The sequence below is a fragment of the Corylus avellana genome, chromosome ca1 (genome assembly GCF_901000735.1).
Source record: "Corylus avellana chromosome ca1, CavTom2PMs-1.0".
NCBI lineage: Eukaryota > Viridiplantae > Streptophyta > Magnoliopsida > Fagales > Betulaceae > Corylus > Corylus avellana.
This window is the reverse complement of record NC_081541.1, coordinates 20,087,229-20,112,974: the sequence shown is the minus strand read 5'-3', so window position 1 is coordinate 20,112,974 and position 25,746 is coordinate 20,087,229. Positions and strand designations below refer to the sequence as shown.

The 25,746-nt window shown below is 42.3% G+C and overlaps 1 protein-coding gene across 2 annotated transcripts in view; it reads right to left on the bottom strand.

Annotated features, from left to right (window-relative positions):
* Positions 1–544: 544 nt before the first annotated feature.
* Positions 545–25,746, bottom strand: part of LOC132183444 (tRNA nucleotidyltransferase cca2) — a 39,599-nt gene continuing 14,397 nt past the window's right edge. For both annotated transcript variants that reach the window (XM_059596883.1, XM_059596884.1), the window contains exons 10-16: positions 15,652–15,718; positions 15,392–15,475; positions 14,622–14,684; positions 14,338–14,482; positions 1,728–1,895; positions 1,068–1,165; positions 545–936 (exon numbers count right to left, since the gene is read on the bottom strand). In XM_059596883.1, the coding sequence (XP_059452866.1) occupies positions 829–936; positions 1,068–1,165; positions 1,728–1,895; positions 14,338–14,482; positions 14,622–14,684; positions 15,392–15,475; positions 15,652–15,718 (733 nt within the window). In that variant the 3' untranslated portion in view covers positions 545–828. The remainder of the gene's footprint in view (positions 937–1,067; positions 1,166–1,727; positions 1,896–14,337; positions 14,483–14,621; positions 14,685–15,391; positions 15,476–15,651; positions 15,719–25,746) is intronic.

Here is a 25,746-nt window from a genome sequence, read left to right as displayed (position 1 = left end):
GATTGCATTTAAATTTGGGTTTTTGTTGAAGTAATGATTTTAATGTCGAAGTAGTGATTTTTTTATTTGTACTATTTAATTTTTTTCTCACCCCTCGGTGTGCTCATGTCCTTGCAACCATGGTTAACATAATACCCAAACCCGCCCCGCACGGATAATAGATATTGTATGCGAGTGGCGGGTTAAAGTATTCAAACCCGCATAGTGCGGGGCAGGTGCTTGAAATGGGCAATACCCGCCCCACCCTGACCCGCGCCCAACCCTATACAAAACCCTTCCTTCTCCGAGAAGCTGAAGCTTTTCGCTTCAACAGAGAACCGTCGATCTATAAGCACCTCAGAGGACCAGCTTCCAAGAACTTGGTGACATAACAGTCCGAAAATGAACTAACCCTAACGCAAAACGCTACCACGTGCCACCTCTACGGCAGTAGAGGAAAGGACAAAACGAAAACACGTGAAGCGAGAGAAGGGAGCGTTTTTCTTTTGTCATCTTGCACTGGTAAAAAAAAAAAACACAACTCACAATTGAAATGGAGAGTTGCTTCATCATCAAGATTACTAAGATTACTATGAAAATTCACTTCTTCTGGGCTATATCCCCCCATCAATGGTGAAAACTGACAAAAATAAAACCATTTTACTACCAAAAGGTATTAAAAAAATTTCCGGAAAACATTGCCAGATATTCGTCGGTATTTTGTAATCTGAAACATGACTATTGGTCGTGCACCCTACCTGAAACTCCAACTCATTGGTTTTCATCAGGGAAGTACTGCATATCTCGGCAACTTCTGGCAGCCAGCAGCTGAGCTTCTTTCGGTGCAAGCTACTGCTGTGTCTTTAAACGCTTAGAATCTGCTTGCCTCATCCAATCAATGCATTCCTCCACAGTGCCCAAGGGATTGGCAAGCTGCCATGCAAGCAGTTTTTGTTGCTGCCATGTAATAAATGAATTAGAGTTTCTCGCAATTATAATAACAAACAAACAAAAGAGAGAGAAAACCAAACTCACTCATCCCAGAATTAAAAAGAAAAATAAAAGAAAAAGAAAGAAAACTGACTTACCCACTCCCTGATAAGTGGTCCTCCAGTTTTAAGCTGCAAGACACTCATAATATCCTTCCCATTGACCAATGGTTTTACATCCCACACTTTCTCAAGACCTGCATTTCAATAAATAAATAAATAAATAGAGAGTATAAAAGGATTGCCAATTATTGACCAGCATGCGTGTTGGTTGGAAAATTCATGTGTTGGTTGGAAAATTCATGTTTCACAAGGATCACTTAAATAGTCCAATGGTACATATCAATTTCTAGCCCCCTTCTGGATTTTGTAACCAATGAAGATATTTGAACAAAAGCATACTAATGTATGGTCTTCACATGATCAGCGAATTAAAATACAGCGACTGGCGTTTGGAAATCAGGAACTCCACAAAAAGTTACTGTCAACCAATAGCAGGTTTTCCGGTATGACAAATTGAAGGCAATACTGGAAGACTTAAAGAACACAGGAGTTTAATTCTATGGCTCTGAAAGCAAAAGGTTTCACCAAGTGCAACAATCAGTCATGGCGTCTAAGGCCAAGGTATTAAACCCACACAAGTCACTTGCCACTAATAAAAGATGGAAATTCAGCATCTTTAGCAAGCAATCCTTCAAAAGGCTTCAATAAGTTTTAAATGGAGAACTTGACAGAATAGTGAAAAGACACTGCCCATACCTAGCTTAATGACGGCACTTTCAACTGTCTTAAATAGGTCTTTTCGCTTCTCCAATTGAAAATGCTGATTTAAAAAATCTTGAGTACAATCAACATCAGTGGGATATAACAATGTAGACAACAACAACGCCACTCGCCAAAAATCTTTAATTTCTCGTAGAAGAAACCCTGAGCAGGCAAGAATGGAAGTTTAGTCATAACTCATAAGCAACTTATGCAACTAAACACAATAACACTGTTAGATGATATTTAAACACCTAAAACAATTGTAAGAATTATTAAAAAACCAATAAAGGAGTACTCCTATTTAAACAAGTTATAAAGAGGTCCATGATGCAGAGCTAGAAAAAGAAAATAATTAAGGGTGGGATGTTATAGATGGAAAGAAGTGCAAAAGCACCTCCTTGGACATACTTTGGCTCAAAAGCTAATCCTATTGTTGAAGAATTAAACTTTTTCCATGAAAAAAAAATCAGAACGATTTCATTTCTTATCTTTAAAAGCATACCATGACACATACTCAACCGTAGAACATACAGAACTTCTCTTGCCAAGGACAGTAGAAAATTCAACTAGCCTTCTTGGTAAACAAAGGACTAGATTAATTCAGTGATTTGGTAACGCTACAAGACAGCTTAACACTGACAGACTTTGACTCGTAAACTTTCACACTTCAAATTCTTCAGAAAATCTGTTGATTTATTAATTGCTTTTGTTATCTTGGAAAGTTGGAGTGATCAATTGGGTAATAGGCATGCTTTGCGTATGTGGAGGCTAGTCCCATTATGTGTGATGTGGTGTTTATGGCAAGAACGGAATGTACACAGCTTTGAGGATAATGAGAGCGGCATGATTGAGTTGAGGAAGTTGGCATTACATACTTTGTTCTCTTGGAGCGGGACTTGGTCGAACTCGCATGACTCCACCTTTACTAATTTCTTAGAGCTCTGTAAATCTTTTTCTAATCAATAGGCCTTCCCTATATACCTCTTGTATACATAGGTTGTGCCCCTATGTGCGTTTTGATAATATACTTATTACTTATCAAAAAAAAATTAATTAATTGCTTTTGTCCCCATTAACTCTTCCCAGCAAGAGAGAGTTCGGCACCGACAAGGGAAAGTGCCACATTGCTCAAAGAATTCTGGCTTTTTATACTGAAAATCTGAAGCAGAGTTCCATGTGCCAAAAACTCAACCTTGAGTTTTGAAGTTATAAAGTATCAGGATTCCAAATTTCTGAAATTGCATCTTTAGCTTGGGATAACTTCAACTTGAAATCTATTTCTCATCATGGTTGGAAACAGCAACTATATTAGTCAAATATCCAATCCTGCAATAGGACCACTGAATTTGTCAGGAATGACATACCCAATTCTAGAAGCGCTAGTGTAATATGACCCTGTTCTGATGTGCAAGATGAACTATTAGACTAACCTTTCCCCTCAACATGTACTTGTTTCACTGTTAACTTGAAGTCTCATAATCTCCTTGTTTTGCATAATTTCAACCTTAACAAAGGACATAGCGCTTATAGATTCTTCAGCAAACATATTGCTCTACTTGGCTTTAATGTGAACATTATGTAGGACCCTTCGGACAAATCCAACCAGCTTTGAAGAACTGGTAGAGGTGATTTCGAACAATTCCTTGAACAGTCTTAGAGAAGTTATTTAAGTAGCTTGACATATTGGGCACTACATTAGACTGATGATTTCTCAAATTATTGACTTCCTTGATTATAAGCACACACTTGGCCTCTCCTTTGATCCCATGTTTAATAAGCTTTTTCAAGCAATTGAAGATAATTTGTCTCATCAGCAATTTGACTGTTGAGCTTCTGAGGAAGATGTTTTATCTTTAAAGGTTGCACTCCTAACCCCAAGGGGTTGGCTTGGTGGTTAGGGAGTAAAGCCTGGGGCTCTGAGTTTGCTCCTCAGTGGTCTCAGGTTCGAAACCCACCAGGTGCTACCTCCTCCTTGGGGCCACACCCCTCTGGTGAATAGCCAGTGACTTACCCTGTTCCGTGTAGGGAAACTTCCGAGGGTGCGGTGCACGGGGCCGGGGTTTACTCTGCAGGGGTGAGTCCGAAGGGCCCTGCCTTGTAGAAGTTCCTCGATATCAAAAAAAAAAAAAAAGGTTGCCCTCCAAGCTTCAATGCACTCAGTTTTGGGCTTTCAATTTGCAGTTTAGGCATTTTGATTATTGTATAGGTTAGTCTGCTTGTTGCTTTGGCTTTGAAACTTGCTTTTGAGGAACTTCTGGTTTCTGTTTAGGTTGCTCAACTTGTTTGAACAAATAGTGGTTATTGTTAGGCACTTTTCTGCTCATTTTTGGTGTTCTGCCTTTCCCAGATCTTGTTCTGGCCTTTTAGCTTGCTGTCTTAGAGCACTAGCAGCAAATGCTCTATATGTTATTCCCTTCCTTATGTTTAGGAAAAATTTCAAAAAAATCACAAAAACCTACTCACATCAGATTCCCTACATTTAACCAACCCTTAAGGGTTGGTACAGTGTTTCCCAATATATAGGGAACTAAAAGTGGTTCCCTATACATTATTTTAATATAAACATTTTTTTTTGCTCTCCTCTTTCATCTTTTTGTCTTTAATTGGGGGTTGTGTTGGGATTTTGTGAAAAAAATGAGAGTAGGAGTAGGTAGGGAACTTGTATTTTGTAAAGAAATAATATTTTAATGGTAAAGGGAAAGGTAAAAAAAGCTATTGTGAAATATATTCTGATACAGAAGCAAAAAGTAGTTGTGTTCCCTAAACTTAGGGAAAAACAAGTTTTGTTCCCTAAACTCGTGTTGCTGCTAGTGCTCTTAGAAGAACAGTTCTTTGTTTAGGCGTTATGAATTTCAGCCTCCTTCACTTGATTGTCAAATCTTAGAACCTTAATGAATTTTTCCGACATGATAGCCGTTTCAATGGCATCTTGGAGGTCATCCACTTGCGAAACAGTAATCATTTCACTTTCACCATTCCACACTTGACAGTTAGGCTCTTCAAACTTTCTAGCTTAATCAATCATAGCTAGAGTACCTTGTCAAAACCCAATCATCTCATAATAAAGCCTATCTTGAAGAACCTTATGATTGAGAATCATCAACTCTTTCTGATAAATCATTCAAGGTGTGTAGGATCTCCTTCGATGAGAAAACATCATGGAGGAGAACCAGGAGGCTGATAGCAAACTTATGCAGACCAAGAAATAGAAAATAATTTTGGTCGTTTATAAGGGTCAGATATTATAGATGAAATGACGTGTGGCTCAAGTCTAATCCTATTGTCAAAGGAAACACAACTTCCCTTCAACAACTTTTTTTTTCTTTCTTTTATATGAAAAACAAAGATCAGAAACTTAAAATTTCATTTCTCATCTCTAAAAGCATACAATGACAAATATTTAGTCTTGGACATCCAATAATTCTAGAACCAAATTCAACTTGACAACTAGAAAAACCAAGAGTTGAGCAATTTAATGATGAATCTTTCTAGGTACTTGTAGACTTTGACTCAAAAACTTTCAGAAGTAACATTATTCAAAAATATCTTCAGATTTATTAGTTTGTTTTTCTTCCTATCAGCTGATGCAGATCAGAAACACTTAAAATAATTTTGGTTGTTTAACAGCATGGGCTGTTATAGATGGAATGAAGTGCGGGAAGAGTCTACCTCCTTGGACAGACTTTGGCTCAAAAGCTATTGTTGAAGGAGAGTATTACTGGGTTTTTTTTTTTTTTTTTCCTTGAAAAACAAAGATATGAAACTGAATTTTCATTTCTCATCTCTAAAAACATAGACTAACACATTTATATCGTAGAACACCAAGACTTCTCCTGAAACGAAAGAGTAAAGATTCGAATTGACTTATAGGAAACCTATGCAGCTAATTAAATGACTCCTCTTTGACTTGCTCTTTGGTAATGCTACGATACAGCTGCGCAATTGACTCAAAGATTTTCAAAATTAGGCAGAGGAAAGAGGGTTAGCACAGGAGGAAAAGGTCCGAAAGGTGGATATGGTGAAAGAATTGGAGAACACCTTGCTTTGTGAAGAAATCCATTGGCGACAAAAATCGAGAACTTTGTGGCTCAAGGAGGGGGACCGCAATACTCGTTTCTTTCACAAGATGGCAAACTCTCACCGCAGGTACAATCGTGTGGAAGAGTTGCGTATTAATGGTGTTCTTTCCGATGATCCAGCTGAGGTAAAAGCTCACATTGTGAGTTATTATCAAAGCTTATACACGGAACAAAGCACGTGGCGACCTAGAATGGACAACCAGCCTTTTTTGTCCATAGATGAGGAGGATAATAGGTGGTTGGAAAGAGATTTTGAGGAAAAGGAAGTTTGGGAGGTGGTTAAAGGCATGGATGGTGATAAGGCTCCGGGTCCAGATGGTTTCTCCATGGCTTTTTTTCAAGCCTGCTGGGGTGTTGTCAAACATGATGTCATGGCGGTTTTTGCCGAGTTCCATCGTAGACGGCAATTGGTGAGGAGCTTGAATGCAACTTTTATTTCCTTGATTCCAAAAAAGGCAGATGCGGTGGAGATGAAGGATTTTCGGCCTATTAGTTTGGTGGGAGGGGTGTACAAAATTGTTTCTAAGGTTCTTGCTATCAGGATGAGAACTGTGTTGGGTAAGATCATATCATACTCTCAAAATGCTTTTATTGGGGGCCGCCAAATCCTAGATTCTGTCCTTATTGCAAATGAAAGTGTGGATAGTCGCATGAAGTCAGGGGTGCCCGGTGTTCTTTGCAAATTAGATTTGGAGAAGGCCTACGATCATGTGAACTGGGACTTTGTGTTGTATTTGCTGCGTAGGTGTGGGTTTGGTGAGAGGTGGAGGGCGTGGATGGAGTGGTGTATTACTTCGGTAAGATTTTCCATTCTTGTGAATGGTTCTCCGGAAGGCTTCTTTAATAGCTCAAGGGGAATTCGGCAAGGGGATCCCCTTTCTCCTTTACTTTTTGTGCTGGTAATGGAGGCCTTGAGTAAGATGGTGAATGTGTCGGTTGACCAAGGCTTTTTGACTGGTTTCTCGGTGGGAAATAGGGGGTTATCGGAGTTAGTGGTTTCTCACTCTTTATTTGCTGATGACACATTGATTTTCTGTGAAGATTCTATCGAGCAAATCCGGTATGTGCGTCTCATTCTTCTATGTTTTGAAGCTGTGTCGGGTTTGAGAGTGAATCTTGGTAAATCTAAAATTGTGGCTATTGGTGAGGTGGAGAACATAGGGGTTTTAGCTAATATTCTTGGGTGTAGTGTTGCCGACTTGCCGATGAAGTATTTGGGTCTCCCTCTTGGGGCGGGACATAAGGATAAGGTTATGTGGAATGATGTGATCGAAAAAATGGAGCGTCAGATGGCAGGTTGGAAGAGAATGTATCTCTCTAAAGGAGGCCGTTTAACTCTCATTAAGAGTACGCTCTCTAATCTTCCGACTTACTTTTTGTCTCTGTTTCCAATTCCTATAAGTGTAGCTAAAAGACTTGAGAAAGTACAAAGAGACTTCCTATGGGGAGGGGTGGGAGAAGAGCATAAGCTACATCTTGTAAATTGGGATCAAGTCTGTCGTCCCCTTCGGTATGGTGGGCTTGGCATTCGTAAGTTGCATCATTTTAATCAAGCGCTTCTGGGTAAATGGCTTTGGAGATATGCTAATGAGAGTGAGGCTCTATGGTATAAGGTTATCAAAGCTAAATATGAAGATCAGGAGGGTGGTTGGTGCACAAAGGAGGTTTCGGGTTCCCATGGTGTGGGTTTATGGAAGCACATTAGGCAAGGTTGGAATTTCTTTGCCAAAGGTATTCATTATGAGGTGGGGGAGGGTTCAAAAGTTCGTTTTTGGCATGATATCTGGTGTGGGGACTCCTCTTTGAAGCATGCTTTCCCGTCTTTGTACAGCATAGCCAGACATAAAGAAGCTTGGGTGAAGGATAACTTTATTTGGAGGAATGGGGTTGTCGAATGGAATGTCATTTTTGTGAGGTCGGTTCAGGATTGGGAGATGGATTTGATTTCCTCCTTTTTTGACCGGTTGTATTCGTACAAGATATCCTTGGGTTCTATGGATTGTATTCGATGGTCTTCGTCTAAGAAAGGCAATTTCGAGGTTAAGTCCCTCTTCAAGGCCTTGTCCAAATGTGATCATGAATTGTTTCCTTGGAAGAGCATTTGGCGGACAAAGGTGCCATTGCGAGTGGCTTTTTTCGGGTGGACCGCGGCCTTAGGCAAAATTTTGACTCACGACACCCTGCGGAAGAGGAACATAGTGGTAGTGGAATGGTGTTGTATGTGCAAGAAGAATGGAGAGTCGGTTGATCATCTTCTTCTCCATTGCGAGATTGCAAGTGTTCTTTGGCATAATATTTTTGATCGGTTTGGGCTGTTTTGGGTCATGCCTCGCAAGGTGAGGGGCTTGTTCGATTGTTGGTGGTCGGGAGGAAGTTCTCGAAGCGCGGTAGTGTGGAAGATGATCCCTTTGTGTCTTATGTGGTGTATTTGGAATGAAAGGAATGCTAGATGCTTTGAAAACTCCACTAGGACTATAGAGGAATTGACTCATTTTTTCTTCTTTACTTTGTATTCCTGGACGGCCGCTTGGCTAGCTCCTATAGGAATTAGCTACTCTGATTTTCTTGTTCATTTTTCTCCCTCTTAGGCGCTCTCTTGTATACTTCCCGTGTATATGGGTTGCGCCCCTCTGCGCTCTTTTATATCATATTTACTTATCAAAAAAAAAAAAAGATTTTCAAAATTAGCACGATTCAGAAATATCTTTGCTTAGGGGTTGGAATGCAGATGTTGTTTGCCTTCAAAAAACCAAGATACGGAGTATGTCTAGAAACATTGTTCGCAGTTTATGGAGGTAAAATCATGTGGATTGGTGTTGTTTGGATTCGAGTGGAGCCTCGGGTGGAATTTTAATCATGTGGGATACTAGGGTGGTGGAGAAGATCGATGTCTGTATAGGGGAGTTTACCATGGCCGTGTCTTTCAAGAATGTGGTAGATCTCTCGGTGTGGGCATTTGCAGGAGTGTATGGTCCAAATCTTGATAGGGATAGAAGGTTCCTTTGGGACGAGTTGGCTGGTGTTCTTAGTTGGTGGAACTTGCCATGGTGTATAGGGGGAGATTTCAATGTTACTCGATTCCCTAGTGAAAGATCAGGAGGAGCTAGTCTGGATTCTGCTATGATGAGCTTCTCTGATTTTATTTCTAAACAAGGGCTTATGGACTTTCCTCTTGTCGGGGGTGCTTGCACTTGGTCAGTTTCTCAAGATCCTCCGCTATGGTCTAGGATCGATCGGTTTCTTGTTTCTGCAGAATTGGAAGCTTGGTTTCCTGGGGTGAGGCAGAAGAGGCTTCCTCGTCTTTGCTCGGATCACTTTCCAATCATTCTTGAGTTGGGGGAGGTATCCCAGGGGAAAAGGCCGTTCAGGTTTGAGAATATGTGGCTTAAGGCGGATGGGTTTGTTGCCTTAGTGAAACAATGGTGGGATTCTTATGAGTTCCAAGGTACGCCGAGCTTTGTTTTCGCTTGCAAGCTCAAGGCCCTGAAGCTGAATCTGAAGACTTGGAATGAGGAAGTGTTTGGTAACATTGAGAGGAATAAGAGGTTGCTTCTTGAAGATCTTCGGGTGTTTGATGAGCACGAAGAAAGTAGGGCTTTGATCGAGGAGGAGTTAGCGAGGAAGGCCGAGGTTGTGAGAGAATTAGAGAAGTGTACTCTTATGGAGGAGATAAGTTGGAGACAGAAATCTAGGGTGTGTTGGTTGAAGGAAGGGGACAAGTGCACCAAATTCTTTCATTCCATTGCCAACTCTAACAGAAGATTTAACTCGATAGAGACCTTGATGATTGGGGATAATCTTTCTTCGAATCAGGATGAGATTAGTGAGCATATTGTCGAATTCTATCAAAAGCTTTTTACTGAGCAACACAATTGGAGGCCCTTGGTCGATGGTATCTCTTTGGATTCCATTTCGGAGGAAGATACTAGCTGGTTGGAGAGAGTTTTTGAAGAGGAAGAGGTTAAAAAGGTCGGTTTAAGATGAATGGCAATAAGGCATCGGGCCCCGATGGGTTTTCTTTGGCTTTCTTCCAAGCTTGTTGGGATGTGGTGAGGGAGGACATTATGAGGGTGTTTAGTGCTTTCCATGCTGGAGGGATGTTTGTAAAGAGCCTCAACGCTTCTTTCATTTCGCTTATTCCGAAGATTCCTAGTGCCACCAATCTCAAAGATTTCCGCCCGATTAGCCTTGTGGGAGGTATGTATAAAATTATTGCCAAGGTTTTAGCAAACAGATTGAAGGTTGTGTTGGATAAGATCATTTCCAAGTCGCAAAATGCTTTCATCAAAGGTAGGCAGATTCTAGATCCCATCTTGATTGCTAATGAATGCCTTGGTAGTAGGCTGAGATCTGGGGAGCCAGGGGTCATTTGCAAAATGGATTTGGAAAAAGCTTATGATAATGTGAATTGGGGCTTCTTGATGTATGTGCTAAGGAGATGTGGTTTTGGAGGGGTATGGTGCTCTTGGATTCAACATTGCATTTCTTCGGTGCGGTTTTCGATTCTGGTAAATGGGTCTCCCAAAGGATTTTTTAGCAGCTCCAGGGGTTTGAGACAAGGGGATCCTCTCTCTCCTTTGCTGTTTGTGTTTGTGAGGGAGATATTGAGTAGGATGATTTCGGCAGCGGTTCAGAGGGGGCTGTTAGAAGGCTTCAAAATCGGCAACACTACAGTCTCTCACCTTTTATTTGCCGATGATACCTTGATTTTCTGCAATGCTAGGCCTGCCCAGTTATGTTACTTGCGGTGTTTGTTTCTGTGGTTTGAAGCTGCTTCAGGGTTGAAGGTTAATTTGGCTAAAACGATGCTTATTCCGGTGGGGACTGTGGAGCACGTGGATTTGCTAGCCGGTATTTTAGGATGTGAGGCGGTTACTTTGCCAGTGAAGTATCTTGGTCTCCCGTTGGGAGGCTCTTATAAGTCCAAGCATATTTGGGATGGAGTTATCAAGAAGATTGAACACCGGTTAGCCAGCTGGAAAAGGTTGTATTTGTCGAAAGGGGGTAGGGTCACCCTTATCAAGAGCACTCTTGCTAATTTGCCCACTTATTACTTGTCTCTTTTCCATATTCCGGTGAGTGTTGCTAGGCGCATTGAGAAGCTTCAACGCAATTTTCTTTGGGGAGGGATAGGAGAAGAGTTCAAATACTACTTGGTGAAGTGGTCGCTGATTTGCACTCCGATCAAGGAAGGAGGGTTGGGTATTAGGAACTTATTGGTCTTCAACCGCGCTCTTTTAGGGAAGTGGTTGTGACGTTATAGGTCGGAAAGAGATGCTTGGTGGAGAGTTGTGGTAGATGCGAAGTATGGAAGTTTATGGGGTGGGTGGTGTTCTGTTGAGCCTGGAGGGACGTGTGGGGTGGGGTTATGGAAGAATATTAGGAAAGGGTGGGAAACTTTCAAAGGCTTTACGAGATTCGAAGTGGGGGATGGGACTAGGATTAGCTTTTGGCATGATTGGTGGTATGGAGATTCAGCTCTCAAGATAGCCTTCCCGATCCTTTTTAGTATTGCATGTGCGAAGGATGCCTCAGTTGCGGATAACGTGGAGATGCTAGGTGGGTCCATTCAGTGGAATGTGAGTTTTTCCAGAGAGGCTCATGATTGGGAGGTGGAGGCCTTTGCCTCCTTTTTCTAGGTGTTACATTCTACTAGAGTAAGAAGAGGGTCGGAAGATAAATTATGGTGGAACTCCTCCAAAAGAGGTACTTTCAAGGTCAAATCTCTCTTTTTCTCCTTGGCATGTTCGGAAGGGAGGAGGTTTCCTTGGAGGAGCGTGTGGCGGACACAGGCTCCCCCAAGGGCAGCGTTTTTTGTGTGGTCGGCAGCTTGGGGGAAAATTCTGACCTTAGATAATCTCAGAAATCGAAATGTGATTGTGGTGAACAGATGTTGGATGTGCAAGAAGAGTGAGGAGACGGTGGATCATCTTCTTCTTCATTGTGAGGTGGCATCTGCTTTGTGGAGTGCCTTTTTTGGCCGTTTTGGGTTATCATGGGTGATTCCTAGTCGGGTTTTCAAGTTGCAAGCCTGTTGGTGGTCTGCAGGAAGGGGGGGGAGTGCTGCAATCTGGAAGATGGTGCCTATTTGCTTTTTTTGGTGTATATGGAGAGAGAGAAATAATAGGTGTTTCGAGGATGTGGAGAAGTCTTTTGAGGAAACTTTAGCCTATTGTTTCCATACTCTATCTCTGGACTGTAGCATATGTTTTTCCGGTTTCGATTAGCTATGATGATTTCCTTGTACACTTTTCCCCTTCTAGTTAGGTGTTCCTAGTTGTATACTTCCAGTGTACTTTGGGGCGCCTCACGCTTTTAATAATATCAGTTAATTACCTATCAAAATATATATATATATATATATATATATATTCACAATTGTTTTATTCCCATCAGTTCACTTATGGATCTAGAATGATTCAGTTTCTTATCAGAAGCCACAACTTTGACTTCCATTATCGCAATGATTGAACACAAAACAGGAAAAAGAAAAATACTTCTTGTGCCCTATATTGTTGATCCTCTATTCTGTTTGGGATGTCCCTAAATATTATCCACTTAAAAGATAAAATAAAAAATTAAAAATTAAAAAAAAAAGGCACATTATTTTAATACATTTCCTAAAGTACCTTCTTTATTTGAAAAGTCAATAACCCATTTTCTTGTGCCTCCACAGCTTCACCCCTATATACGTACGCATACACGCGCGCACACACGGTATCTAACACGTCCTCCCCATGTCAAGTCCAATACTTGAAAAATTATGTTGTGTCCACATCCGTGTCATGTCATAAATGTTTCCCATGTCAAACATCCATTCTCCATAGACCAAGAATAAGGACAAACAAACACAGTCCTCTATTTCAAATTATCTTCTTTTTTTTCACTTATCAATTTATACCAAGTCTAATTAACATGGATGGTACATAACGTATTGATCATGTTTACAAAAAATTGCAAGAAATCAAAGGATCTTGGACCTCTCGCACAAGTCAATCCGGAAGCAGATCAATTAGAAAAAATTTATAGTGAATCATTGATTCATTTGGAGTCTATATATATATGTGTGTGTGTGTGTGTGTGTGTGTGTGTAAGAGAGAGAGAGAGAGAGGAGAGACACTTCTTAATACCAATTAGACATCGGTAGGATACACAAACCTCAAGAATGCGAAAGTCAATTTCAGATGATGAAAGGAGACTACTAGTTGTATCTATTATTGCTAACTCGCTAAAATACTGCAAAGTCTTTTGCTTCAATTCGAGGAAACTAAATACCAGTGAAACCTGGACTTGGGACATTCTTTTTTTGTTTACTGAATTAAGTATGATCTGTGGATGCACGTCAATGAATGTCAGACACGTCAAATCCCGAAAAGCTAGACACAAGGTCACTGCTATATATTCAGGTTGCTGGGAATATATAACTAGTTATACAATGTACGAATGTACCAGAAGAACCACAGATAGCAAAACACTTGATAAAAGAAAAAGTATACATAAATCTTTTTAAAAGAGATGTTTAACACTCATTGTTATGCTCCTACTTTTGGTGAATGAAGGTGAATTCTTTTTTATGTCTCCAAACAAATGTTAAGACACAAATGAACATGGGTGTCATGTCTTCAAAGGTTGCATGCTCCCCTTGTACAGATGTAACTGCAGATCATAGCTTAAGTGTTCATTTTGCTAATTTTAAAGCATATATGTTACGTCTTGCATTGCAAAACTCTGAGAATAAGGAAACCAATTATTAAGATTCCCATCAATTGCACCGTTAGAGAAGTACTACGCCATATTGAAGCTCAACTCTAAGAATATCAGTGGCACACCAAGGACCAATCCTCTTTAGTCCAAAAAGAAAAAGTGTCCAAGGTAAATTATATGGTCATTAGTATTTCATTTTGATAGAATTAGCTTTAGTTCAAGCTTGTTGGGTTAAGGGGTTTCTCACACTTGCTATAAATGCTGAATGTGTGTTGTAGTCATATGCTATGAGCTTTGGTATGTGAGACACTTCAAATATTTGGGGGGCATTATGTGAGGCTTTTCTTTGCAATAGCTTCTGTTTTGCTATTTAGTATGAGTTGCACCATCCCCAAGCCCCTACAACCCTATCGTCCCCGTAGAACCTTTCTACAACTACCCACCACCTTTTCATTGCAAGACAGTCCATAAACTTTGAATTGCCTAACTGCAGTCCTGCATCATCATACCTTAAGAATGAGACATTAAGTAGATTTCATTTTCACTATGACCTTGACATTGACATTTTCACAACTCATTTGACAGCTTGGAGATGTCACAGACATCCCGTATCAGGGCTGTTAGCCACAGATCATACAAGATGAAGTTTTGTCTTTATGCATAAAACCCAAATGAGAACACAATTTCAAGTGCATTCTTAAGGAGGGATAGTGGAACTGACACAGGAAATTTCAAAAAGCGTTGACTGAAAACAGTCATTGCCAACAACTCATTCTGCAGGTAATCACAGTAAATATACCATGCAGCTAATAGAACCATACCTGTCAGTACCCGAAGTTTTGAAGTATGAGGGACATCATCCAATCCTCTTCCCCAGTCAACTTCAGTGAGTTGGATGTCCCCATTAGATGCAAGGAAAGGAATCAAAGACAAAAATTTGTCCAATGCACTGTGTACATTTATGACCTATAATAAAGAAAAATTTGTGACCAGACAGATCATATATCTGCAGATTAAGAAGTCCTGAAACAATTGACATTAGAACAAGTATTTTAATCAACATATCTGATTTTAGAAATTTAAAAGAGAGTAGATTTAAGCTCACTGTTTCAGCATCACTGGCTTTTCGCTTAAGAGACTCCCGAAAAATGTAGGAGATAATGGATATCTGTAGTTCACAAACAAGGTTTAGCTTTGAAGATAAGAAGAAAGTTTGGAAAATTATATCAAGATACGATCATGGTTATCAAGTACAACAGTTTATATATCAACCATAAAAGCATAGGCAACTAGTTGTCTAAAATTACAAATGTTAGATTTTGGCTCTTGAAAAGAAAAAAGTTACAAAAGGAATAAACTATGACTCTTTCTTCAGAGCTTTGTTCTCCTTAGACTTGAGAAAACCAATCGGTACATCTAACAATAGACGGGAACCAATCAAAGCATTTGCTTTAAAGTTTCAAGCTGAGAGAGAGAGAGTTGCTGCAGTGGCATCACAATAGATGACCAGCCTCTTCGGGGACAGACAATATTCAGCTCCCTATACAGAAGACAATGTCATCATTTTGGCTACTTCACCCAAGAGAGGTAAAACTCTCCTTTTAGGCAGAAAAGATTTTTCTTACACTTCGAAAAATATTTGGTCATGTTCTCCTTAATAGCCTAGTCGCAGGCTCTAGCAAAGGATAGGGGGAAAAAGCACCAAAAGAATGAAAAGGTAGATGATTCTGTATAGTAAAAACAAAATAATTGCTAATACCAGCAGAACAATGCACTCTACTACATGTGCAATAATGCATAAGCGCCAATGCTATTATGATCATACCGGTCAACACGTAATATGGAAGCCACAAACAATAAGGAGATGGATGGTACCTCCTTAGCCTTGTTATCTTTATATATGGTCTTTCTAAATGGGAGAAACATTGCAGCATACAAGGAGAGCCTTCGTTGTTCATCCTAAGATAAGATTTCACATGTTACAGAAAACGATAATTCCAAGCCTATATAAGAAACTGAACATATCAGAATAGAGAATGGACATGTACAAAAATTGCTTCATAAATGCCAACAGAATGAGGGTAACGGAAGCAAATTGGGAAGATAAGTATAATGTTTATAAACTTGCCACTTACATTGAAAGTAGAGCCTCCAATTAATTGAACAAGGTTCCACGTAGCATCCAAGTAGGATATGCACAGCCTAAATAAGGTAAACAGAAAAAACTGAGCAAGAAACAGACTTACTTTTTCTTTTTCTTGGTAAGTATGACAGCCAAAAAGACAAGCTGAAAGAGCTGTTTCTGTGTGCTATGAAATTTGGTGTTTGATCACATGTGACGTTTAAAAAGCATATTTTATGAAACTTAAGTAGACATATAATTGTTCTATCCACTATGACGTTTATACAACAATTATAAAAAAAAAAATGATCTTAAGGGTGGTCACTCTAGCATAAGTAAGACAAGGGGAGGGCCTCTACTTGTTCATTATGAAGCCTAAGATTCTATCTGTGAATATGTACGATAGAGTGAAAAGATGCAGGGCACTCTACCATAATTAAAGACAAGGGCAGGGGCTCTACTTGTTCATTATGAAGCCTAAGATTCTATCTTGGAATATGTGAGGATTGTATGATAGAGTGAAAAGAAGGAGGGTTAGGAATCTTCTTTATTTTTATTTTTTTTTTAGTAAACAAAATATCATTAAAAGGGCAAAAGGCGCAACTCAAGTGTACATGAAGTACATAGGAGAAACACCTAGCTAAAAAGAGAGAATAAGTCAAGAAAATCATGAAAACTAAGCAAATTAAAAATCTAAAGCAGCTGTTCGGTGGTAAAAATTATTCTGAAAAAAGAATGGGGTTGTCTAGGGTCTGGTCAGTGGAGTCTAAGGAGTTTGCTGTGATAGTGAAGGGTGGAGACACGGTGTTGAAGCTACAAGAGCGTTGCAGGGGTAAGATGCATTCGATACGGCTGGAGTGGAATGAAGCGGTTTGGTTAGTGAATATCTTTGGTGAGCTGATGGCGGTGGAGGATTCAAGGGTCTTTAGGGATGAGTCTATTCGAAGTTTTCCACGTGCGTTAGTCCAGAAATGCTTCAATAGGCATGGGAGTTTTCTGGTTTTAGAGGAGTATGATGGCTCCGAGATAGGCGTGGAAGAGTTTTGGTGCTAGAAGGTAGGAATAGGAAGGGCTGGGACCGGCTTCAGTCAGAGCTTCGGATCCCTATTGGTTTTATTCTGCCATTCGTTGGGGATGCAAGGAAGGCAGAGACAGGGAAACAGAGAAGGAGCTTTTCAGAGGTCTTGCTTTCCACAACGAAATAGGTAAAGGAACCGTTTGGGTCTTACGCAGAACCGATTGCGAGGGTTCCCAAATGGTTGTTAGGAGGCAATGTTGGCATTAGCAAATCGTCTGGGCCAAGCTATCTTGCTGACTGCCATGTTAAGGAAGTTAAAGCTGGTCTTAAGGTTCAGGAGGTTGCTCCAGCGAAGGGTCCGGTGATTAGGCCTGCGTTGAATAGTGGCGCCGGCTATGGGGTACTGCAGAAGAAGAGTTCAAGTTACAAGGAAAAAGTTTCTAATGAGTATGCTTCTAGAACGTCCTGTAATGGTTGCGTGTCTGCGGGGGAGAAGGAAAAGTTGAAGATTTCCCTGTTAAAGATACAGGAGGATATCAGGAACTATCTCGAAGGATTAGATACGCGTTTGACTTGTAGATGTGGGACTGGTGCTATTGGGTCTGATAGTATTTTTGTTTTGGAGAGTTCCCAGGCGGCCCAATCCAAGGATTTGCCTCAAGCTCAGCCAATTGGCTAGCCTAAGAACCAACCCAAGGCCCAACCCAAGCTTACAGCAATCCAGATGAAGGACAAGGCCTCTGTAGCGGGAGTTGGGCCCAATACGATGCTGAAATGTTACAGTAGGAAGGCAGCGGCGCCAAGCCTAGAGAAGTCCGTTGGGCTCGTGGGTAAGGTGGGGGATCTGGGCGCCTCAACCTCCAACACAGGGCTTTGTTCTCCTTCAGTTTTGATGATCTTAGCATCGCCGGTCTTTTTTGGGTCGCCGGCAAAGGCGCCGATGAAGCTAGCGCCGTCTGTGAAGGGATCGACGCAGGAAACCGCAGAAATGGAAGGCGCGCTGAGCACCGGCAAAGAAGCTGTGTATCCTCCGGTGATCAAACCTATCGTACAACCTCCGGCGTCAACGTGGTTGTGCGAATCAGACCTAGGTATTCTGGGTAAGGCGCCGACAGCTCTTCCGGCAGGTGTTCGAAGGGAGGATTCGTTTAGTTTTGTTCTGTCGGCACCTTCTAGGTCTGCTGCCGATGCTCGTGAGAAGTCGAAGAAGCTAACAAAGCCGGGGCAGCCGGAAGTTTTGACGGCAAGGGGGAAGTTTGGGAGGGGGTTTGACAAGGGGGAGGAAGGAGGCCCAGGCCAGCTGATTATTGCCAAGCTAGGCCAGCCGACGCTGGTCTTTGGAAAGGAATGGAGCGTTTTTCAGGGAGAGCTTCCTCCGAGTCTTGAAAGATGGAATCTGCCGAACACGGGTTAGAAGATGACGGGGAAGGATTTGGGGGAGGGTGTAGGCAATGGGCAGAAGCTGCTCGATTTGCAGGGGTAGATCCCACCGGGTATGGAGAAGTGGGATTTGCCAGGTCCGGATCACTCTTTGAGGGGGAAGGGGGCTATGGACAGCGTTTATGACGAGGGCTTATGTTCTTCGGGAGAAGCTTGTTCTGGAGATGAGGATCGTTGTTCGCAGGGTGAGTCGTTTGTTCCAGACTCCTTAGCCTTTGAACCATATGCGGATCAGGAGCCTATTACGGTGGAGTATGTAACTCAATTTAGCAAGCTTGTGGGTGTCTCTTGTGATGGAGAAGATGGGAAGTTGGCGGAGGCTTTTGGGATCATTATGGCGGATAATGAGGACATTGGTAAGGAGGTGGGAGAGGCGTTGAAAGAGGGAGTGGCCGTGGAAGCACATACGGGAAAAAAAAAGTAAGAGAGAGCTCAATAACCTTAATTTCTCCGTTAATTATGAGGTGCATAGTGGAAGTTCATTGAGGGACAGCAAAAGGGGGAGGGCTTATCGAATTATTTAAAGAAGCCAAAGATTCTTTCTTGGAATGTGAGGGGTTTGAATGTAAGGGATAAAAGGTTGAAGGTTAGAAATCTACTTAGAAATTGGAAGGTAGATATAGTGTGTTTTCAAGAGACAAAGGTGGATTGTATCTCAAACAATTTTGTGAGGAGTTTGTGGGGGTGCCCTTATGCGGAGTGATGCTATGTCCCTTCTAGAGGGGCTTCGGGTGGTATTTTGGTTGTGGGATAGAAGAGTAGTCACGAAGGTTGAGGTTCCTCTAGGCAGTTTTGTGGCGGCTAGCTCTTTTAGAAACGTTGATGATGGTTTTGTTTGGGCTTTTGCGGGGGTGTATGGCCCTAATAGAGACAACATCAGGCGTCTTCTTTGGGAGGAGTTGACGGGCCTTATGAGTTGGTGGGATATGCCTTGGTGCATTGGTGGGGATTTCAACGCAACTCTTTTTCCTAGTGAAAGGTCGTGGGGGGCTTATTCTCGGTCCGCAATGAGGGAATTTGCATATTTTATATTGAAGCAGGGCCTTATGGATTTCCCGTTAGCTGGGGGGGTCTCTACTTGGTCTAACAACCATTCTTGGTCACGGCTAGATCGTTTCCTAGTCTCTCCAGAATGGGGAGCTCGTTACCCAAGTATGCGACAAAAGAGGATGCTTCGTGCGTGTTCGGATCATGCTCCTATTATTCTTGATTGTAATTGCTTCTTGAGAGGTAAAAGACCCTTCAAGTTCGAGAATAAGTGGCTTAAAGCAAAGGGTTTTGTGAACAAAGTAAGGAGCTGGTCGGAGTCTTACCATTTCCATGGCACTTCGAGTTTTATTCTGGCAAAAAAAATGCAAGCTCTCAAGAGGGACATTAAGAGATGGAATGTTCAGGAATTTGGCAATGTAGGAGGGTGCATTGAGGCCCGTATGGATGATATAAAGGCTCTTGATAGGGTGGAGGAAGAGAGAGGGTTATCCGCTGAAGAAATTGAGAGGAAGAGGTTGCTAGCCAGAGAGTTGGAGACTTCTCTCTTACATGACGAAATCAATTGGAGGCCAAAATCTAGGTTCCGTTGGTTGAAAGAGGGAGATAAATGTACGAAATTTTTCCATCAGATTGTTAATGCAAACAGAAGACATAATTCTATTGAGTCTCTGATTGTGGGTGGCTCTACTACTTCAGATCAAGAGGTCATTAGCAACCATGTGACCAGTTTTTACGAGTCACTTTTTACATAGAGCCTCAATTGGAGACTGAGGCTAGATGATCTTGATTTTGATATGTTGACTGTTGGTGAGGCCTCTAGGTTGGAAGATCCTTTTGAGGAAAAGGAGGTGTGGGAGGGGGTGAAAGGTATGGATAGGGACAAGGCTCCAGGCCCGGATGGCTTTTCTATGGCTTTTTTCCAGGATTGCTGGGATGTGATTAAGGTGGACATTATGGCGGTTTTTGCGGAGTTACATGAGCGAGGTAATTTTGAAAAAAGCCTTAATGCTACATTTATCTCTCTTATTCCGACGACACATGAAGCTTCCAATATTAAGGATTTTCGTCCGATTAGCCTTGTGGGAGGGACTTATAAGATTGTTATCAAGGTCTTAGCCAACAGAATGAAGAAAGTGATGGATAGGGTCATCTCTAAACCCCAGAATGCTTTTGTTAAACGTAGGCAAATCTTGGACTCAGTTCTCATCGCCAATGAATGTTTGGATAGTCGAATCAGATCAGAGGAATCTGGTTTGTTGTGCAAACTGGATATGGAAAAGGCATATGAATTGGAAGTTTCAACTTTACTTACTGAGAAGGTGCGGTTTTGGAGAGAAATGGTGTTCCTGGATTGAACATTGCATCTCGTCTATGCAATTCTCGGTTTTGATCAATGGATCCTCTTCCGATTTCTTTGATAGCTCGCGGGGAGTGAGGCAAGGAGACCTTCTCTCTCCCGTCTTGTTTGTAATAGTCATGGAGGCGTTTAGTAGGTTGATCAATGCCTCGATTAACAGGGGACTCATCTCTGGTTTCTCTATGGGAAGTAGAGAGTCGGATAGGGTTATTGTCTCTCACCTTCTCTTCGCTGATGACACTTTGGGTTTTTGAGGGGCAGATCCTAATCAAATAAGAAATATTGGCGTCTTACTTGTTTGCTTCGAACCCGTTTCTGGGTTAAAGGTGAATCTGGCTAAATTTGTCTTGGTCCCTATTGGTAGTATGGATAATGTGGGCATTCTGGCTGGCATTCTGGGTTGCGGTTCAGCTTCTATGCCTTTGAAGTACTTGGGTCTCCCGTTGGGGGCACCGTTCAAGGTCAAGGCAAGTTGGGAGGACATCTTGGAGAAGTACGCCAGAAGGCTAGCCCTGTGGAAACACTTGTATTTGTCTAAGGGGGGGAGGATTACTCTCATTAAGAGCACCTTATCCAATCTTTCCACTTATTTTTTGTCTTTGTTTCCTATCCCTGCATCCATGGCGAAGCGTATGGAGAAGATTCAACGTAATTTCTTATGGGGTGGGATTAATGATGAGTTTAAGTTCCATCTAGTCAGTTGGAACAAGGTATGTTCTCCGATCTCTGAGGGAGGTTTAGGGATCCGGAATTTGCGTTTGATGAATCAAGCTTTATTGGGGAAATGGTTGTGGAGATTTGCTCATGAGAAAGAGGCTTGGTGGAGGAAGATCCTGGTGGCTAAGTATGGTGCGGTTTGGGGTGGTTGGTGTTCTAGGGATCCCAGTGGTTCGGATGGGGTGGGGTTATGGAAGCGCATTTGCAGGGAGTGGAGGTCGTTCCAATGTCACATTAGATTTGTCCCTGGACTTGGGTCCAATATCAGGTTTTGGGAGGATATCTGCTCCTGTGACATGTCTCTCAAGGATGCTTTTCCTAGACTCTTCAATATTGCCACCAATAAGGATGCATCTATTGCAGATAACAGGGAGTGTCTAAATGGCTCTGTGCAATAGAATGTTTCCTTCATTCGCAGGGTTCATGATTGGAAAGTGGAGGTCTTGGCCTCTTTTTACTCGCTCTTGTATTCGCATTTGATGAGTGGGGTAAGGGAGGATAGGATGTGGTGGATCTCTTCTCGTAAAGGAAAATTTGAGGTAAGATCTTTTTACAGGATCCGTGCTTCTAAAGATCCCATCCCTTTCCCTTGGAAAAGTATTTGGCGCACTAAGGTTCCTTCGAGAGTGGCTTTTTTTGCTTGGATGGCCGCACTTGGGAAGATTCTAACATTGGATAATGTTCGGAAGAGAGGTATTGTTGTGATAAACCGTTGTTGCATGTGTGAATCGGATGGGGAGTCAGTTGATCATCTCTTTCTTCATTGTGGGATTGGGCATATTTTGTGGAATGCCGTTTTCTCTCGGTTTGGTTTGTGTTGGGTGATGCCTGGTACTGTCAGGGAGTTGTATGCTTCTTGGTGGGTGGGTGGCAAATCTCGTAGTGCTGTTGTGTGGAAAATGGTTCCTCTTTGCCTTATGTGGTGCATCTGGATTGAGAGAAATGCTAGATGTTTCGAGGACTCGTCCAGGAACATTGAAGACCTTATCCACTTCTTCTTGTACACCCTTTTCACTTGGACTACTGGCTGGCTAGCGCTCTTAGTGATCAACTTCCCTGACTTTCTTTTTATGTTCTCTTCTTCTTTGTCTCATTCTTAGTCGCTCTCTTGTATACTCCCCGTGTACTAGGGTTGCGCCCCTCTGCACTTTTGATTAATACATCTTTACTTATCAAAAAAAAGTACAAGAAAAAAAAAACACTTAAGTTCCGACACCGTCCTCTCACGGTCGTCAAAACTTCTATCATTTCTTTCTCTCCAAAGACAACATAAATTAGGAATCTTCTTAGAGAATGGAAGGCTGTGTACAAGAACCAAAACTGGAGTTTGAATCTAGGCTGTTGTTGTGAGCAATTTATGGGGCTGTCAGCAAGTAGATTGGTGTTTTTTGGGTTTAGGAGGAGAGTCTGTGGGGATCTTATTAATGTGGGATAGGAGAGTGGTGGAATAAATAGAGAAGTGGGGGGTGGGGGGGAATATTCAGTTGCTTGCGCTTTCAAGTGTGTTCACCGATAATTTTGAGTATCCCCTTGGGGGTATTTATGGTTCTAATGATGAAAATGACAAAAGGGTGCTCTAGGATTAATTGGCAGGATTGCTTAGTTCGTGGGATCCTCTATGGTGTATAGAGGGTGACTTCAATATTATCCACTACCCAAGTGACACACGTTCTTCCCCAGCTATGTTGATTTTTCTGAATTCATCTTGCAGCAAAGCCTTAAGGATACCCCTCTTGTTGGTGGTAACTTCACGTGGTCTACTATTTGGGATCGGCTGTCGTGGTCCAAAATCAACGGGTTCCTTCTCTCACCTAACTCGGAAGCAGAGTTTCCTAACGTTTTTCAAAGGAGGCTTCCGAGGTTGTTATCGGATAACTTTCCCTTAATGCTTGATTGTGGTGATGTTGTTAGGAGTAGAAGATATTTCCAGTTTGAGAATATGTGGTTAAAATCAGATGGTTCTGTGGATAAGGTAAAACATTGGTGGGCGTCTTATAGATTTCAAGGCTCTCCAAGTTTTGTCTAAGCACGCAAACTGAAAGCCTTGAAAATCAACTTGAAAAAATGGAATGAAGAGGTGTTTGACAATGTTAAGAAGTGGGAAAAGGTTCTTCTGGACGAACTATGGCTTCTTGATGTTAATGCAAAGGAAAGACCCTTATATGATGCGGAAAAGGTGAGAAAGGATGCGATTGCTAGTGACCTGGAGAGTGTATTACCCTCTTTTGGAAGAAGCTCAAGACAGAAATTTTTTGATAAGTAAAAGAAATTCATTGAAAGTGCAAGGAATGCAGCCCAAGCTGGAGACAAAAATTGAGGGCTCTTTTGTTGAGGGGACAAGAATATAAAATTTTCCCTTCATGTGATTAATTCAAATAGAAGGAACACCAATGTGGAATTGCTAGTTGTTAATGGCTTTGTATCTTCTGATTCTTAATAAATTAGTGAGCATATTCTGCAATTTTAGAATTTTACACCCATTCATATTCAAAACAATTCAGTTGGCAGTCTAAATTGGACGATCTTTCTTTTAATGCTATCAGCATTGAGGAGGCGGGAGGGGTTGGTGAATGTGGATTGGTATTAGGGGTCAAACACATCCAAGGCGAATCAAGGAGAGCCCCTGCAACCGTTTAAGACTTACTTTAGGAGAAAGAAGTTTCGGCCCAACTTGGGTTTTGGCCTCTATAAGGGCCCGGCTAGCTTGGCCCGGTCTTTGCAAGACAAAGTGGACAAGGAGTCTGGGGCGAGGACTTTGGAGAGAGGGGAGGGGTCGCGAGCAGGGAAGGAGCCAGTAAGTACGCCGGACTTCTCACCGGACTCCTCGGTGGGCGGCTCCATAGCTCTGGCGAGCGTCGCCAGCACTGCTGAGTTGCCTGTTTTCAGGCCGCTACACACTGATAGGGAGATCTACGCTGCCTCCCGCATGTCGATCGTCCCCACGGCAACGACATAGGCGCCGACGAGGGCAGATTCGCCTGAAATGGGTCTGGTGAGGAAGAATCAGGAGAGGGGGGTTGGTTTGGGTGATGGTGCGACGGTGGGTCCTTCTGTTCAGGCTAAGTTGACGATGGGTTCTGCCTCGGGTCCTCTGGGTAAGCCACAGGTTGTCTTTCTTTCTGACAACTCCCATTCTCTGATTCTCGGCCTCGATGATCAATGCTTTCCAAAGAGTGGATCGAGTGTCTCTGGTTGGGGGATTCTGGGGGAGAAGCCTGGCAGTTGGAAGCCATCGGAGCGCTCTAGGGTTGCTGCCGGAGTTTGTGAGGAGTCTGGGAGGGTAGAACTCTTGGGGAGTGGCCTTGTGGATCAGTCTTCGGGTGGTTCTGAGATGGGCATTCTGGGCACGGCGCCGGTGGTAAATTTGGGCGGAGACTGCCCTGTGGTAGAGGTATCCTTGTCCCAGGAGTCCTGTGTTCCAAATTCTTTGGATGCGGATCTGTTGGCGGGTCAGGAGAACTTCCTTAATGCTTTTTTCAAATTCTTTGAAAAAAGCCTTAATGCTACTTTTTGGCTCTTATTCCGAAGTCTCATGAGGCATCCGATCTGAAGAACTTCCGTCCAATTAGCCTTGTGGGGGGGATCTACAAGATTATTGCTAAGGTCTTAGCCAATAGAATGAGGAGAGTTATGGATCGGGTCATCTCCAATTCGCAGAATGCTTTCGTCAAAGGCAGGCATATTTTGGATTCGGTTCTTATAGCCAATGAATGCCTTGATAGCCGAATCAGATCCGGGGACCCCGGCCTCTTGTGTAAGTTGGATATGGAAAAGGCTTATGACCATATGAACTAGAAGTTTTTACTCAACTTGTTAAGAAGGTGCGGCTTTGGCGAGAAATGGTACTTATGGATTGAACATTGTATATCGTCTGTACGGTTTTCGGTTTTGATCAATGGTTCTCCTTCTAGCTTCTTTGAGAGTTCGCGTGGGGTGAGACAAGGCGATCCCCTCTCGCCTTTTTTGTTCATCTTGGTTATGGAGGTATTCAGCAGGATGATTAATGTTTCTATCAATAGGGGTTTCATCAATGGTTTTTATGTGGGTGCCAGAGAGTCTGAGCTGGTTGTTTCTCACCTTCTTTTCGCTGATGATACGGTGGTTTTTTGTGGGGCTGCTCCTGACCAAATTAGATTCCTTAAAACCCTTCTTATTGGCTTTGAGGCTATTTCTGGGTTAAAAGTAAATTGGGCCAAATCTGTTTTAGTCCCTGTCGGAGGTGCGGGTGAGGCGGGTGAGTTGGCTGGCATTCTGGGTTGTGGCCCAGTTCTTTGCCTTTGAAGTATCTGGGTCTTCCTCTAGGGGCTTCTTTCAAGCTTTTGGCTATTTGGGAAGACATGATGGAGAAGATTGCTAGAAGGCTGGCCCCTTGGAAACGTTCGTATTTGTCCAAGGGGGCTAGGCTCACCCTCATCAAGAGAACTTTATCCAACCTTCCTACTTACTTTTTGTCCCTCTTTCCTATCCCTATCTCTGTGGCGAATCCCATTGAGAAGATTCAACGAGATTTTCTATGGGGGGGTTCAACGACGAGCCCAAGATCCACTTGGTCAGCTGGCACAAGGTTTGTAGTCCGATTTCGGAGG